This window comes from Onychostoma macrolepis, chromosome 17 (genome assembly GCF_012432095.1).
Source record: "Onychostoma macrolepis isolate SWU-2019 chromosome 17, ASM1243209v1, whole genome shotgun sequence".
NCBI lineage: Eukaryota > Metazoa > Chordata > Actinopteri > Cypriniformes > Cyprinidae > Onychostoma > Onychostoma macrolepis.
The window spans coordinates 11,981,356-11,997,737 of record NC_081171.1 but is presented as its reverse complement, the minus strand read 5'-3'; the positions used below and the strand labels follow the sequence as shown (position 1 = coordinate 11,997,737).

Below are 16,382 nucleotides of genomic sequence, written 5' to 3'. Positions count from 1 at the left end.
AGCCTACTTGTAGGAATATGACTCTTGTGAAATATAGCTGAATCTTTTGACTAGTTTCTGACATACATGTTGATACAATCAAATAATGGACCGAGATTATCAGTAATATATAGGTCTATCAGTAGATTTGTTTATTTAAAAGGCACATCTCAGATACACAATTTCAGTACAATACTTTCATTTGTTTTTACAGCTCAAACAAAGCTAAAATTCATTCATGGGCATCAGATTAGACCAGAATGTCACTTCAAAATCTTCATATCAAATACTCTGGAATTATTTGGCCATACGAAATCAACTAGTTTCATACTAAGCACTTCCTCAAAAATCCTGTTGTTGGTTGCTTAAGATGGGTGGCTTGTTAAAGTAGGAGGTGTGTTCCTGGTGTTCTGCTGGTTAGTTTGCTAGTTAAGGTAAGGATCTGTTTCTGATATTCTCTTTATTGTTTGAGGATGGTGTTTTTGTTGGGATAATCTGTTTGACTGATGCCTTTTATTACAGGTTTACAGACAATGACATCCTCTAAGTCTTTAAAAACAGCAGCCAACAATGACATTACGCTACTCATTCAACAAGTAGCCTAACTTAATATTGAATGTGCCGCTTGCATAAATGATTTGAATTTTAAGGCAAAAAAATAAAAAATAATTAGTTCACTTAGTTATGTCAAAAAGCAGAAATGGAACAATAAGAAAAAATCTGTTCTGCGCATAGCTTTGTTTTTGGTTCATCTGGGGTTTGGCAGTGATGTTCTGTTGAATGAGTGTTTCCCTTTTGTGGCTTAAAATTGGACTTCAAAAGTTCAAGAGGACTTCCATCGGTGAGCAGAGAGGATTGCATGAGTCCAGTACAGTAATGTGACAATAAACGCCATCACCTGCAAATAAATGAAACGTAATCAAGCCTTATGCTATCACTGTAAAAACTAAAGGTTCCTGGAGGCACCTTTTGGGGTTCTTCACTTTGCCACTGTGGCGGAACCCTCTGTAGAGCCTCTAGGCACCCTTTAAAAAGGGGTGGTTCTCTGAGGAACTTTTAACGGTTCCTGGAGGAACCCTTTTATTAAGAATGGTCAGGAACCACCTTGGTGCTTCGAGGCACCATTTCTCAATTTCAGTTCTTTAATATTTGTTCCCCTCTCCCTCCCTCTAGTTTATTGTTCCTGCTATTGACATTTAATTATTTTAATAAACAAACAGAAAAACTAAAATGAATACATATCAAACATTGTTTATTGATTAACAACAACAATATCCATAGAAGTTTCAAATAAATAATCAATACTGCACATCACAATCAAATTCATGGGAACACCAGTGTTAATATTGTTATAAATAAAAATAAAAATAAAACTTACACTTTGACAAAACCATAAACAAATAAATGTGACTCAAATATCTTAGAACTTTAAAACAATCATACCTCAAAAATAGTACAATTCAAATGAGCAAATTTAATGTACATCGCAGTCATTAACATTCTTTCTTGTTCTAAATAGAGGTCACATATTGGGAAAATTCACACAGGAAGTTAAGAAATTGATAAGCCTCAAGACAGCTGTAGGTAGCTTGATGATCTCCTCTTGAATACCCAACAAATAGCAGCAGAAAAATAGTACACTTTGCTGTACGTTTAACAGCTTTTCTGTATAATGTTGAATAGAACAAAGGCACTTATAAAGTGAAATCATGTTGGTGGGTTCGTCAGCAAGTAGCTCCTCACCATCAGGAAAATCTGCAGTGCTGCTCTCACCAAATGGGTCTCCATTACCACAGTTAGTGTAAGATTCTGTGTAGTTCGTTGAAAAAGGAGGGATTTACATAAAATTTAATAACAAAATATTGACATTTATTCATTTAGCACATGGTTTTATTCAGAGTATCTTTAAAATGAGTATTTTGTTATATTGGTGTACTGATTAATGGTTGTGGACTAGTTCAATGCAATATCTATTGCAATAACACACAGTGTATGTATATTTGAATGTATTTATGTATGTATGTGTTCGTGTGTATGTATATATACACAGGTGCATCTCAAAAAATTTGAATATCGTGAAAAAGTTTTCTGTAACTTGTTTCAAAAAGTGAAACTTTCAGATATTCTAGATTCATTACATGTAAAGTAAAACATTTCAAAAAAATATTTTTTTTGTTTTAATCTTGGTGATTACAGCTTACAGATCACGAAAGCCAAAAATATTTATATTTGAGTTGAATTAAATGACCATCCCTACAGTACAAATTCCGTGTGTCTGCAGCAACACACATTAAAGCCTGAACAATAGTTTGGTGAGCTGTCGAACATGGTTCACTTGGAGCTGTAATGATTTGTTTTGCTAGAGACAATAAGATTGATGATTTGAATAGCAATAGCTTTAACTGCAGCAATCCAATACTGGATTTTTGACTTGAGCTGTAAGCTCTAATCATCAAAATTAAAACAAACAAACAAACAAAAACTTTTGAAATGTTTTACTTTACATGTAATTAATCTAGAATATATGAAAGTTTCACTTTTTGAAATAAGTTACAAAAAAACACTTTTTCACGATATCCTAATTTTTTTTTTTTTGATGCACCTGTGTGTGTGTGTGTGTGTATATGTGTGTGTGTGTGTGTATATATATATATATATATATATATATATATATAGATAGATAGATAGATAGATAGTGTGTGTGTGTAAACCTCAAAATGCACAAACTCAGACTTACCTCAATTAATCATATACAGTCCAGCACAGCAGGATCAGGAGCAAGGCTCGGATTTCTCAGAAGAATATAAAAGTGGAAAAAAATAAAACATATAAACTATAAGTAATTGAATGTTTTAGATCGGTTTCTGATGTTTCTCCTCAATTGTTGTTATTTACACACCTTCAAAAGATGAGGTAAGTCCAAAGAGATCACTTTATTGTCAGCCAGCAACAGACATCAGCAGCTCCAGCAGTCCACTACAGAGCCATATTCATGAAACATATGTCTTCATTAACTGCTAAAAAAACAAACAAAAGAAAACATGGATAAATTATAAATTCTTTAATTCAATTCAGTGTAACATTAATATTGTATATAAGACTGGATTCATATATAATTTTGGATTAACGTTAGGCCTCACTCTGAAACACTTTCAGTTATTTCAAAGTAAAAAAAAAAAAAATAGGTCTACTTACATTAGTGCTGCTCAGTGAACCCTGTGACATTTTAAGAGAACTCAAGTATGTAACGTACACGTTCTGAGGAGAGAAAAGGACAAAAACAGTTTTTCTTCTGTAAGTTAAATGAATCGAAAAATAAGCTATTAGATAGTCTACATGTAACATGGATGGGTAACGATTAACAAACGTAAACGACAACAAATTAGTTCAGAAAAGAACAGAGTTACAATGAACATAATGAACAAAGCTGACTAAAAATCGCCGTTTGTGATTTAATAGTCTCCATTTCGCCCCACTAAGTTCATTATGATAGCTAGCATCGCGATTATTAAATTAGCGGTTAAAATGGTATACAACAAACATTTAAATATAAAAACATACAGTTAAGCGTGTCAGTACAGAAATTTGTGTACAAATAGTAAATCTGTATATTTATTTTGGAGAATTTACTCACCTTTTGTTCGACAGTCCAGCGCTGTGGTTGTTTCTTTGAGGAGAGGAACCGTTAATGATACTTTGTATTTGAAATCGCACTTGTGCGCGCGCGAGCAGACAGCAGGTGCTCGAGGACATTTTCTTCTGACTGACAACAGCATACTTTTTTATTATATTAATTGTTAAACAATTATTTCTGAATAATTGAAAGTTATTTCATTAGGGAAATAAAAATTATAAATATTACACTTGTACTGATTGTTATAATTAGTGTATTTTTAATTAAATCAATGTGTTGAGCCATATTTAGTTCAATAATATTTTTAATGTTTGCTTTAAAGTTTCAGGGAAAACAATATCTACCTTCAAATAATTTTACATTTGTTTCTAAACTAAAAACTTTTTTTCAGTTATTGCAGTATTTAAGTTATACAACAAAGGTATTTAAAATCCAACAAATGGAGGCATAAAAGTGCAATCTGACAGAAAGAAAGAAAGAAAATAATCTGTAATACCATGGTGTAGCCACTGCCTGCCTGTATGGCCTTGTGTGTATATTCCCTATTGCTGAAAACAGTGTTTTCAGACATAATTTTTAGATATACGTGGCTGATTTTTAGATTTTGCATGTCCCTTTTTTTGACAATTTGTAAGACTATTTAGTCTTTTCTAATCATGCCCAAGTTTTTTGTTTTCACATGCCAAGTGCCACAAAAGTGATTACGTTCCATACCATTCCAAAAAAGTAAATAATAATAATAATAACAACAATAATAATAATCAGTCCTATTTCATTTCTGTCACATGAATCTCTGGGTTCCTCCAGATGCTGGCTTATACAAGTCAGAGCTTCCAGGAACCATTTCAATGTTAACAGATCTTACAAAAACCCTTTTAAAAAATTTGAGTTCCTCCAGGAACCTCCAGAGCACTTTGAGGTCTCAGTGTAATGAAAGGGTGACTCCAGAACCTCAGAACTGGAAACAAAGTGCTTCAAGGATCCCATAAGTTCTTGCAAGAACTGCAAAGACTGAAATGGTTCCTCCAGGAACCCATTATGAAAAAAAGAGCTTTGAGGCACTTAAATTACATTTTGAAGTTCCTCGAGTACTCAAAGGGATATTTGAGGCACCTTTAGTTTTTACAGTGTATGCTCCAGTTAAATCACATCCATCATTATCATTGCATTTGGGCCTAGAGTAATCTAACGGTTTATATGTTTGATCCAAACTAGAGGGTGACACGGGAGTGCATTTTGAAACCTCTCCCGTCCCACTCCCACAAAAAAAAATCCCGTCCCGTCCCAATCCCACGAAAAAACTGGGGGGGAAATCCCGTCCCGCCCACTCCCGGAAGAATTACTCCCATTCCCTCCCACTCCCGTTTTTTTTTTTTTTATAATTTTTTTTTTGGCCGAAATCTGTCAGTTACAGTAAAAATATAGTACAGATCACAGCGTGCCCACCTTAGTTGAATAAAAACCCAAAATGTAGTTTTTTTGTTATTATATTGAACTGAAAGCCAGTTTATGCACAGTGTAGGCTACATTGCACACATTAAATTTTATGTAAATCATCCATGCTAACACACGTTTTCTATTTGAATTTAGTTTTTTAGTTTTTTTTTTTTTTCATTTGAAAGTAGACATTTCACTCTCTATAGATATATTTTTCAAAGACGGAGTTTCGAAGTTTCTCGCTCAGAGACCTAAAGCGCGCCCTGATTGCTTTAAAGCGCAACGTTTCGTTGTTATTCTGAGTGTACACAAATAAACGAGTCTTTACAGATTCGAAAGATGTATTAGGCTACTTTTATCTGTATGACCAAAAATTACGGAGATTTTAAGAGCAAGTGAGCGCACCGGCGCCTGTCCTGCAGCGAGCGCGCTATTCAGCTTCCACTCTCCACACAAACACTTCAATTGCGCACATTTCTCTAGGTTAACATCACATTGAGCGGTCATGTAAAGTTGCTACTACATACATCTTTCAGATGAAAATCCATATTTGAGGTCGATGAACAGTGGCGGCTCCAGGATTTTTTTGTTGGGGGTGCTAAGGGGGGGTTTTACAGTTCAGAGGGGGTGCTAAAAAAACTAATTAAATTGAGAGAAAGTAATGAACGCAGGCCCGGCTCCACGGGGGGGGCCAGGGTGGGCCTGGCCCACCCAATCAGAAGCTTGGCCCACCCTGGCCCCACACATAACAGCCAATCACAAAATTGTTGTGATATTCAATGGAGGTTCATATATTTTTTCTTTTTCGTTTTCTTACCGCCCACACCCAAATACGTGCTAATACTGTATTTTCGCGCATCAGGGAGCCGCTATCAACATGCGCGAAATTGAAATGCTTTGAATGAGCGCCGCCTTTCACTTTCACTTTCGATTTGGCGATCACGCGTACCCCACTGAGCAAAGACACGTCCAAACAACGTCTTTTGTACTTCGTTTTTGAACGTCCAATTTTGGTCCCCTGAAGGTGCAGACTGTGACGCCAGATGACGTCTTTTTTCCAACGTCTAATGAACGTCCAGTATTGACGTCCACAGGACCTCTGTATAAGGGCTAATTGTAGGCCAAATGTGGTCTTTGTGGACGTCTTTTCTACATCAAACTTAAACTCATTTTAGACATCATGTACTCAATAAATAAATATTTAAATAACAAATAATGCTTCATCACAGGTAACCTATATTGATATTCATTAACCATGCTGATAAGAACAATGTTGATATTTGTCTTAAATAAAATAAATATTACATTCATTAATAATGTCAATTTTCTGTCCAAAAAAAGTTACCTAGTCCGACGTTCAAATGCAGAACTGCATATTGACGTCCAAATGGGGTCTTGGTTAGACGTCCAAATAGCGGACCTAGTTTGCACGTCGTGTAGACGTGCAGAATTGGTCTTGGACCGACGGACGCAATATAGACATAATCTGCACGTCCGTCAGACGTCTAATGTTTAGTGGGACAGTGCTCTGTGTAAAGGGAGAACATCTTACAAGATCAGATATTTGTCAATAAGCTAAGAATCTGTTGATGTATGGTTTCGTCAGTCTCAGTGGTGTAGTGCAGGGTATATTCAGGTATAAGGCTTATCAGTCGGCTTTGCGTAGCCTATACCTACTTCTAAATACCCTCTGATGCGCATTCAGTGGTGTCTCGCATTAGCCAAAATAATGACAGTCCACCACATGATTCGCTAATCAAATCGTCTGTGAATAAATGCGAATATTCCCTAAAAACACCCAGTAAAGACAGTGATGCTGTCAGGACGCGCTGGCTTCCCTTTAAATATGATTGATGATTGCGCCGCGCCTGCTTTGTCCCCAGAGAAGATGGCAAAATAATAATTAATTATTGATTTCTAATTTGAATCAGTACATTATAATATGAAAAGAAAAATCAAAAGGACCAGGTTTTTGCGATCAGATATTTTTTAAACCGGTAAACTCCTGTAAACTTTTCAGTCCAAGGATCCAGTAAACGAACGCGTTCAAACAGCAAGTTTAAAACAGCTCTAATACAGAGAAAACCCGAGATCAGAGATTGCGGAGAGTCGTTTCAGCTTGTATTTGGCTTAAAAGCACGAGTGTTTTATAATGGATTTTTTTCACTATATATAAAAATTGTAAATGGTATGGGGAGGGGAGGGAGGGATTACATTTGCCCGTCACTGCCATGGGAGAAACAGTCAGTCAAACATAGGAATATGTACAATTCTGGAAAAATTTATCTCTTTTGTTTTGTTTTTTTTCAAATAGAGATCATATTCTCCTATGATTCTCAGTAGACAACTAAACAAATAGCTTGTAATTTACTAGAGGTTCTGACAAAATGTTAATTGCTGCGGTCTATTTAATTTTAAAAATTTGAATTATGTATTGCAAAATTTGCACCTCTGTTGTGGCTAATATTAATTTCATAATTATCCTTACTCCATGAAGTAGCAGAACTTACGTGAAAATGTGCAAATGGCCCATTTTGGGGTGAATTAAATGCAAGTCTTAAATGACACTGTTTATAAGGCATTCATCCTTTCACTTTAAAAAAAAAATGGGGGCATAAAAATAGTAGCCTATATCTCCCCCCCCCAAAAAAAAAATCATAACCCCTGCCCACCTGGAATATCACTTGGCCCACCCTTCAACTCGTACCTGGAGCCGGGCCTGAATGAACGCCTAACTTTAGCTATCAGTTTTTTATATACAGCAGCTTTGAAAAAGGCATATTTAAATTTTTTCTTGTGGTATTAAACTTGCCACTGTTAATAACTTCTAATGCCAACTGCCAAATATGACACTTACAAAGTAATATGATTTATGAATGAATATAGAAAAGAAAGAAAGTTGGGATTTTTTTTTTCATTGTTTTGTTTTGTTTTATTTTATTTATTCATTTAAGTTACCTTTATTTTTTATTTTATTTTACACATATCTAGTAATTTCCACACGGGCACACATTGCGGGTGATAACCTTCCCGTGCTGATTTGCATCGTATCATGCATGTGTAGATAGCCAGAGATATTGTCAAAAGCATAAAAAATTGGCAATATTAAGAGGATTTAGCATTTCCAATTAATGTAGGCCTGTTACATTCTTCTTATTATTAGGCCTATTATTATTATTATTATTATTATTATTATTATTATTATTAGATTACTTTTCTTATTAAATTACATGAAATTATTGCCCCGCAATAATTTCATAGCGCATCACCGCATGATGCGCTGTGATAGGCTATTCGTTTACTTCTCATTGAAAAGTTTTTTTTTTTTCTTTTTAAAATCAGGTCTATTAATTTATACAATTAATTATAGGACTATAATTATTATTACTGCAGTCATCAATGAAAATTCAGAGCAGCTTTATTTCATGCACCGATTTTCAAAAACAACCTGTTTAACGCGAAATACGTTTCGTCTCGTGTTTTTCACTTTAGGAGCCACAAGAGAAATATTAAGGGAATAATTTAAGACAGTTATATACCGTTATCAGCATATGTTAAATTAGATTCGTTTCTCGGTGCCTCGGAGAGAATATGCGCCGTTACTGCAGCGTTAACCGTCAGTTTTTTTACTTTCACTTTCTCTAGTGAATTGACGTTCACCGTCTTGCGCAAACTTTGCCCGTTGCTTGCTCGAGTTGCTTGACCCCTCCCTCATATTATTAATTGTTTATAGGCCACATAATAGGCACCTTTTTTTTTTTTTTTAGGTTTTTAATATTTATTTTTCAATGTTAATGAGAGTGACACCACAGTTAAAAAACAGGAACATCATTAGGAAATCCTTGGTGGGGCTGTGCTGGGGCTAAGCAAGTTTCAGATGGGGCTATAGCCCCGTCAAGCCCCGCCCTGGCGCCGCCACTGTCGCTGAATGATAGCGTGTATTCATCGTCATGAAATCACGCAGCCACACCAAAGCGAACAGGAGGAGAGCGAGACAGGGCAACTAGAACTGAGTTTATAGTTTATTTATATAAAAGGTATATTTGTGTATAAAGTTGGGTATCATCCCGGTCCCGCCCACTCCCGATGACATTTTTTCCTCTCCCGTCCCAATCACGTGATTCGTAGCGATTTTGTTTCCCATCCCCGTGACCCGTGGGAATCCCGAAAAAATGTCAGCCTCTAATCCAAACACAATGTGTTTTACAGCTGCAATATTCAAGAAATCACAGATTTGGAATGACCAGCTTCCCTTGCAATGGCTGAAAGGGTCTTCCCTTTAGCATTCATTTGGACAACCTCCTGTCGCAGGCTTTCAGTCACCTTAGAGCGGCCCACCATCTTGCAATCTCAGTGAAAATTTCATTTTAAACTGGTTAGGTTTATTTGGAAATTATAGTGATTTCTATATTTTATCCAATCAAAATACTACGAAAGCGATCACAGTTCTGCATATAAACGGAGCGCTGTGTTTATGGTTCGCTGCGCGATGCCGTCTTTTGCCATTTAATACCTGCAGACTGTAGCCAATAGAAATGCTTCTCTACCGCCATTTTACATTTTAGGAACACTGTCTATTTTGCTCTATTTCGTCAACAAAAATATAGTTAAAAAACAAAGTCACAGCTGAGCCTCTGCGCGAGTCTTTGACACAGCGCTGTTTCGTTTATGAATGAATCTTTGCTTTTGAACAAATCTAGTGAGTCAATGATTCAATGACCCATTCATAAAGAGAGTCATTTGCTTCGTTAACTAAATGAATCAGCCGTTTGAATGAATCGATTGAATGAATGATTCAGTGACAAAGACAGTGACTTGATGCCACCTACTGGCAGTTTCTGTTTCATTTTTAAAGTATAAATTGAGTCATTTAATTTATTGAAATTTATATATTTAAAACATTAATCTCATAACATTGTTATTATGAGATGCATTAATGCCACCTCTGAGTCTTATCAAAAATTTTGCATTTTGTAATGTCCCTGAGTTTGTACTTAGAAAATTATTAACAAAATATGCATAGTGTCTGTGATTTTTGGCAACAATGTAAGCATTTACTTGTGTTCCTTTCTTATAAAAAATATTTTTCTAAAAAAATGCAAAATATTTGATTAAAAAAACAGACTGTAAAGTTATGTCTCTCAGTCTGAACTCAACCCCGTTACACTAACCATTCTTCACCCATAATAATTTGGTCTCCACTCATATGTGACTTCATCCAGGTCTCTTTAATAGTGGTGCAGAAAATGGTTAGTGGTATCATACTTTTTATTCATATTTTTGAGGCATGTTATGGTCAGGAAGGGTATTGTCAAGCTTAACAACTCAACCCCGTCATATAAAATTAAGATGGAAAATTATTACTTTTACAACATTTTATTTTCATAGGTAAGTATATACAATGTGTTTATTTTATTGCTGCCATATATGGTCTAATCTCCTATGCTACATGAGCAACAGTGGCCACAACCCCGTCACACTCAACCCCATCACAAATATATGTATTTCTCATTGTTACAGGGTTGTAAACTTGTGACAGGGTTGAGTTATTTGCTTCATTTATTAATAATTTTAATGAAAAAAATATAAAATAGTTATGGTTTCAGTAAATATATATATACTCCAAAATCATGACAACTCATATTTTTGTTTTAAATAGAATTTTTGACATAATTTGTCCACTTAAACATGGACAAGCATCATACATCAGAAATTGTGCCCACATTTGCAGCAGAAAGACAATGTTGGCCATGCAGATATGTAGACCCAGAAACAAGGGGACAATATGAGACAGAAAGAAAACTAAAAATTTAAATTTAAGGCAATGTATCCCTTCAAATGTGTTACAGTCTTCAACCCCATCAGAAAAATATAGGGAAGACAATTAAGAACAAAAGTATTTCTTGCTGATTACCATCTGACATGTTAAGGGCTAAAACAATAAAATTGTGGTTTTAGTTAAAATTTTAAATTAAAAATATTTTTTACAAAAATAAAGAGACTGTAGACAAACAATTTGTGTATTTTTAGCTTCAGTCCTATAAAAATGTGAAAATGATGATAAATGTTACATTTGTTAACATTACATTTTTATCAGGGACACAAGAGCAGTAGGTAGATGTTTGTTTTATAACGATTTCTGTGTAAAATCCTTTTTAAACCAATCCCATTTTGTCCGTTACGGGGTTGAGAAAAAAAAAAAAAAGCTGCAAAAAAACTCAAATTGATAAAAGCTCTTTAATGCCTGAGGTGGGAAAATACGATATTTTGAATATGATATATTAAAATATGATTAATATTTTTTGGAGGTTTGATATGTGCCTAATGATGTGGGGTATTTAGAAGTTGAAAAACATGTATATTCCAAGTTAAAATGTTACCGAATCCTAGGAATGACCCTCCTATCATTGATCAGAAGGTCTGTTCCTATTTTTTATTTATTTATTTTTAAGTAGGAGCACTAGTGCTCCTGAAAAGAAATGTAAGCATAGAGTCCTCAAGAATGAAATATTAAAAACTAACTGCAAACGTTTTTGCAACGTAATATGTGCAAATTCACACACAGCGTATCTTTAATTTGGCCAGAATTGCAGGTGCTTGTCTAAATATACAAGAAAGTTTAGAGAAAATATTAAATACGTTGTTAATAAATGTTATTATAGATTATAAAGTGTTTTATAATTAAATACATCCGAAAGGTCATCTAAAATTATTATTATTAACCCCCACCCGCCCGCCCCTTTCCAAGCTAGAGTCCCCCCAGTGAATTCTGGCCATTTCCACCACTGAATATAATACATATTTGTGTAGAACTGTTGGACTTGTAAATGGTGCCTGATCTGTGCATATTTCTCTCTCTCGTCTTTTTCACTAGAGCAAGCAATATTCTAGATAGAGGACTTGTATTTTATCCGGAAGTGACAGTTTGAAGTTAAAAAATGTGACCCTGCAACAGAAAAACCAGTCATAAGCTTCCCATTGATGTATGGTTTATTAGTATAGGACAATATTTGGCTGAGATACAACTATTTGAATATCTGGAATCAGGGTGCAATAAAAAAAAATGGAAAAAAAAAATGGAGAAAATTGCCTTTAAAGTTGTCCAAATGAAGTTCTTAGCAATGCATATTACTAATCAAAAATTAAGTTTTGATGTATTTACGGTAGGAAATGTACAAAATATCTTCATGGAACATGATCTTACTTATATCCTAATGATTTTTGTCATAAAATAAATATTTTGATCCATGTATTGTTGGCTATGGCTACAAATATACCTGTGCTATTTATGACTGGTTTTGTGGTCCAGAGTCACAAATGTGTTAATGGTGGAATTTGTTTCTATGTGTTTGTTTCAAACACATAGTTTCTTACTTATCTTTATAATTGATGGACTGTATTATTGTGATGTTTTTATCAGCTGTTTGGACTGCAGAGGATCCATTGGTGAGCAAGTGATGTAATGCATAATTTCTCCAAATCTCTTCCGATGAAGAAACATCTACATATTGGATGGCCTGAGTGTGAGCATATAACTGTATATATGCCTTGTTTGGTTTAGCTACCAAATCAGACATATGGAGACTACAACAGATAGTCCAGACTGCTGAAAGGATTATTAGTACTCCTGTACATAATCCTTAAATATTTTCTGATTTAACCTCACTGCTTCAACTATCTTTGTACTTTTATTTTTTGTTCTTGAATTTATGTGTACACTGGAACCTCCATTACCAAGAAAACATCCTTGTGTGCACAAGCACGCTTGGCAATAAAGCTTTTTCTGAGTAAATTTTGAGCAAATTTTTATTTTCTTGTAAACTATTCCATTGACAGTACACTGTAAAAAAAAAAAAAAAAAGGTTGAGCCAACTTAAAATTTTAAGGCAACCAGCTTCAGCAGATTTTTGAGTTTGCTCAACTTATTTTTGTGGGAGATTCTCAATTTTTTGTTGTATAAACTTAAAACGACAAGTTGAGAAAACTCAAAAATCTGCTGAAGCTGGTTGCCTTAAAATTTTAAGTTGGCTCAACTTCTTTTTTTTTTTTACAGTGTACTTTGATTTTTTTTTTTTTAACAGGATGATCAGTGTAAATTGTTCAAATGATAAATGAGTCTTACCACAGCAGCAATGTCTAGCTGGTACACCTTATCCATTCCTTGTTTTCTAATAGTGACATTAGCCAAAAGCACTGCAGCGCTCAGATAACAGAATGCGCTGAATGCATGATATCCTACATCCTAAAGACAGAGCAGAAGTGAAAGTATATGTCATGTACAGGGCTTTTTTCATTATGTAATGTCCTTATTAAAACATTAAAATGTCATAGTCTAGGTCTACATCTGGTTTAATATTGGTCTGAGAAACCAAACTTTGAACATGGGAGCCCATGCAATAAAATACTACTAGGATTTGTTTTAAAAGGAACATAAGTTTGTGGCTTTGCCATGGTTGTTAGACATATAGGATTTGGAGACTACCATGGTAATAACATAGTCTTCAAAATGGTTGTCTCCTATGACCAAAAAACAAATAAAAAAAAACAAAAAACCATGGTAAAACAACAAACTTATGTTTCTTACCAAGCTAGGCCAGATGCTGCTCTGGTTTATGCCAGTAATAAATATGAAGAACCAGAGAGTGGTGATAAGGAAGCAGAAAAGGGACACAAACATGACCCAGCCCTGAGGATTTGCTGATTCCACTTTGGTGGAGGCCACTAGTGTCCACACCAATCCACCAAACACCTGGAACAAACGAACACACAGCAAACCTGAACACAAACTTACTCATATAAAAACATGGCTTCATGTACTGTATATAGACCTACAAACTCACTAGGTTCTTATTAAACAGCTGGTTACATTCATGGGATTGACAACAGTATTTTATATTAAAAAAAGTGAATCTCAAACTGTCCCATTCACACAGCAGCTAGCATACTGTATTTGTGTTGATTAAATGTAAATTCTAGTGTCTCTGTCCTCATCTTCCGGCTCAGCCAGGATATTTCTGTGAGCCCTGCTGCTGTTTATCTTATTTAATGGACGTGGCAGGAATTTCTCATGAAACGATGTCACCTGATCTGGCAGCAAGAGCTTTTCACTGGATCACTTTTCACTGGAGGAAATGTTCTGCCTTAACATCCATATGTAGATCAGTTATGTGGCAGGTTATTCATAAATATGCAATTCACACTGACAATGACTTAGATGTTCTTATGAACAATTTTTTGTTTGTTGCATGAAATTAAGTTTTTGTTTTTTTGGGGGTTTTTTTGTCACTTAAAAACATAGGTGTTGTAACTATATGGAGATTGTACTAAACAATAATTTAAAAAGTGCTGAAATTCCTGGTGCTGATACACTGGTTTATGTAATATTTTATTATTATTTCTTTCATTCAGATCAAATTAACACTAACAACGTTAAAAAAAAAAAATACCCAATAGCCAATTTTTTCTTAAAATCATTTATTCTGGTCTTGACTGGTTTCTAATTATTTCTTGAATTTTTAAAGAGTCATATTTCCTTTCTCTTGTGTTGTTTCATGGTTTCATGAGGGATTGTCATGTAACCTGTCTATCTAATTCAGCAAATTGAAGATAATTTACACTTAAATGCCACAGTATAGTGTTGGGTGATGACAACAACAAAAGATATGGGAAGGGTTTTCTCTTCCCTTTTTGCTATCAGAACTATGCTCGGATATAAGGTTAGCAGCAGTCTATTTTTTGCATTTAACAATTTTTTCACTGCTGTGCACCAACAGACCAGTTGAGAAGCTCAGTTGACTCTTAAATAAAACCTGCCGCAATGAAATATTTTATTCATTTCACTGTAATTCATTTCTTTCTCAGTATTCACAGCTTGTTTTGTATCTTGCAACTAAATGGATTAGTGTTCTTGACACTAAGGTTTAGTTTTGACACAAATCCCGTTATTCGCTAAAGCAACTGCCAAAAACAAAATACATGCCATTTCTCGTAAGTCTCTTAATTTAAATACATTTACAAGAAAAATATATAATTGCCACAAGGTGTGTCACGCAAAGTTTGATTAGCAAAGTTAATCCAAAACGTTTAGGAAATAACTGCCTTGACTTATCTGACTGACGTTAAATAAAAAAAAAAAAAACTCAGCAGTTTCACCATACACCATTTAATCTGCTTGTTAAATCTCTATCATCTCCAATTATCCAGACTCTTGTTACACTCTTCTTTTAACCCTGAGCTTTATTCTGTCTTTCATCCAAACTATGAGACCCTCAGGATTAATTAAATTAGGTGGTTATTAGTAATGGAATGTATGATTTGATCTTGCTGATTGCATACTTATAAACTCTGGAATGAAGAGAATATCAGGCATGGTGGTGAAAATCTTACTGCCACTGGGCATCATGCTCACTGAAGAAGCCATTGTGTCTGTGTACTAAAGGAGATGTCAAAAACATGAGATGATAGATGAACTGAGACTTTTAAACTTCTTCCTTAACTATAATGTCCCTCCCTATCCTGTTTTCTGCATTATGTGAAAAACAAATAAAACAAATAAAATCTGTATATTTTTACAAACTGAAAGCATAGTGTAAGTATCTAAGCATAATATGAGCATGAGAGCTGTCCATCTGCTGCAGGACGTAATGCAAAGCCAGACTGATAACATCATTAACTGCAGGAAGTGAGATGTGGTTTTGACTCGATGCAGGAAAATGTTGTGAGCCATATTAGAGAAAAAAACAACAACAACATTGTTTCATTTATTTCTGTAATGTAAGTGCATGCCGTAAATGTTTGTATGACTGTAATTTTGCAGATTTGCATATCTTTGTGTATTTGCAAATCATGTATCCATATGTGCATGAGTTATAAGTTCAGATTGAGATGGTGTACAAAATATATGAGCGACTCAACTCAAACAGCAAAGTCATTACCTTCTGTCCTTACTTTTAAACATACATTTTTTTTTTGACATTTGTTTGACATTCATTTTTGTTTCTGCAGCTAGAACAGCACAAATAAGAAGTTACTCTTCAGCACAGTGGTAACCACAAAAACTTCAGCACAATAAAAACTCTTGGACGTCAAGCATAACTAAACATTAAACATTAACTGGTCTTTCCCTTCACTTAAAAGCCCATAAAACAACACTTAATTTCAACATTTACTCTCCTAAAGCAAGCCCTATGCAAAGCATGCTGGAAACTAAAATGCACCTACCAATTTCAGTTAATACAAAAAAAATGATTCAAGTAGTTCCAACACAAATGATTTAAGTAAACTTTCATTTGCATTTATTTGAATGGATTGAATACAATCAAATTAAATTAGG

General features: G+C 34.6%; 1 protein-coding gene and 1 long non-coding RNA gene across 3 annotated transcripts; both read right to left on the bottom strand.

Moving 5' to 3' along the window:
* Nucleotides 1–147: 147 nt before the first annotated feature.
* On the bottom strand, nucleotides 148–15,677 carry LOC131523766 (myelin and lymphocyte protein-like). Its single transcript, XM_058750411.1, has 4 exons — nucleotides 15,390–15,677; nucleotides 13,635–13,799; nucleotides 13,173–13,292; nucleotides 148–877 (listed from the first exon to the last, which is right to left on the bottom strand). Exons 1-4 carry the CDS (start codon nucleotides 15,468–15,470, stop codon nucleotides 803–805), a joined length of 441 nt encoding a protein of 146 aa, XP_058606394.1. The 5' UTR covers nucleotides 15,471–15,677; the 3' UTR covers nucleotides 148–802.
* On the bottom strand, nucleotides 1,371–4,679 carry LOC131523767 (uncharacterized). 2 transcript variants are annotated; one of them, XR_009266846.1, is made up of 4 exons: nucleotides 3,614–4,679; nucleotides 3,175–3,237; nucleotides 2,717–2,996; nucleotides 1,371–1,788 (listed from the first exon to the last, which is right to left on the bottom strand). It is a non-coding gene; the product is annotated as an uncharacterized LOC131523767 (long non-coding RNA). The 2 variants fall into 2 exon arrangements; XR_009266845.1 differs by having other exon boundaries at nucleotides 3,175–4,679.
* Nucleotides 15,678–16,382: the final 705 nt, after the last annotated feature.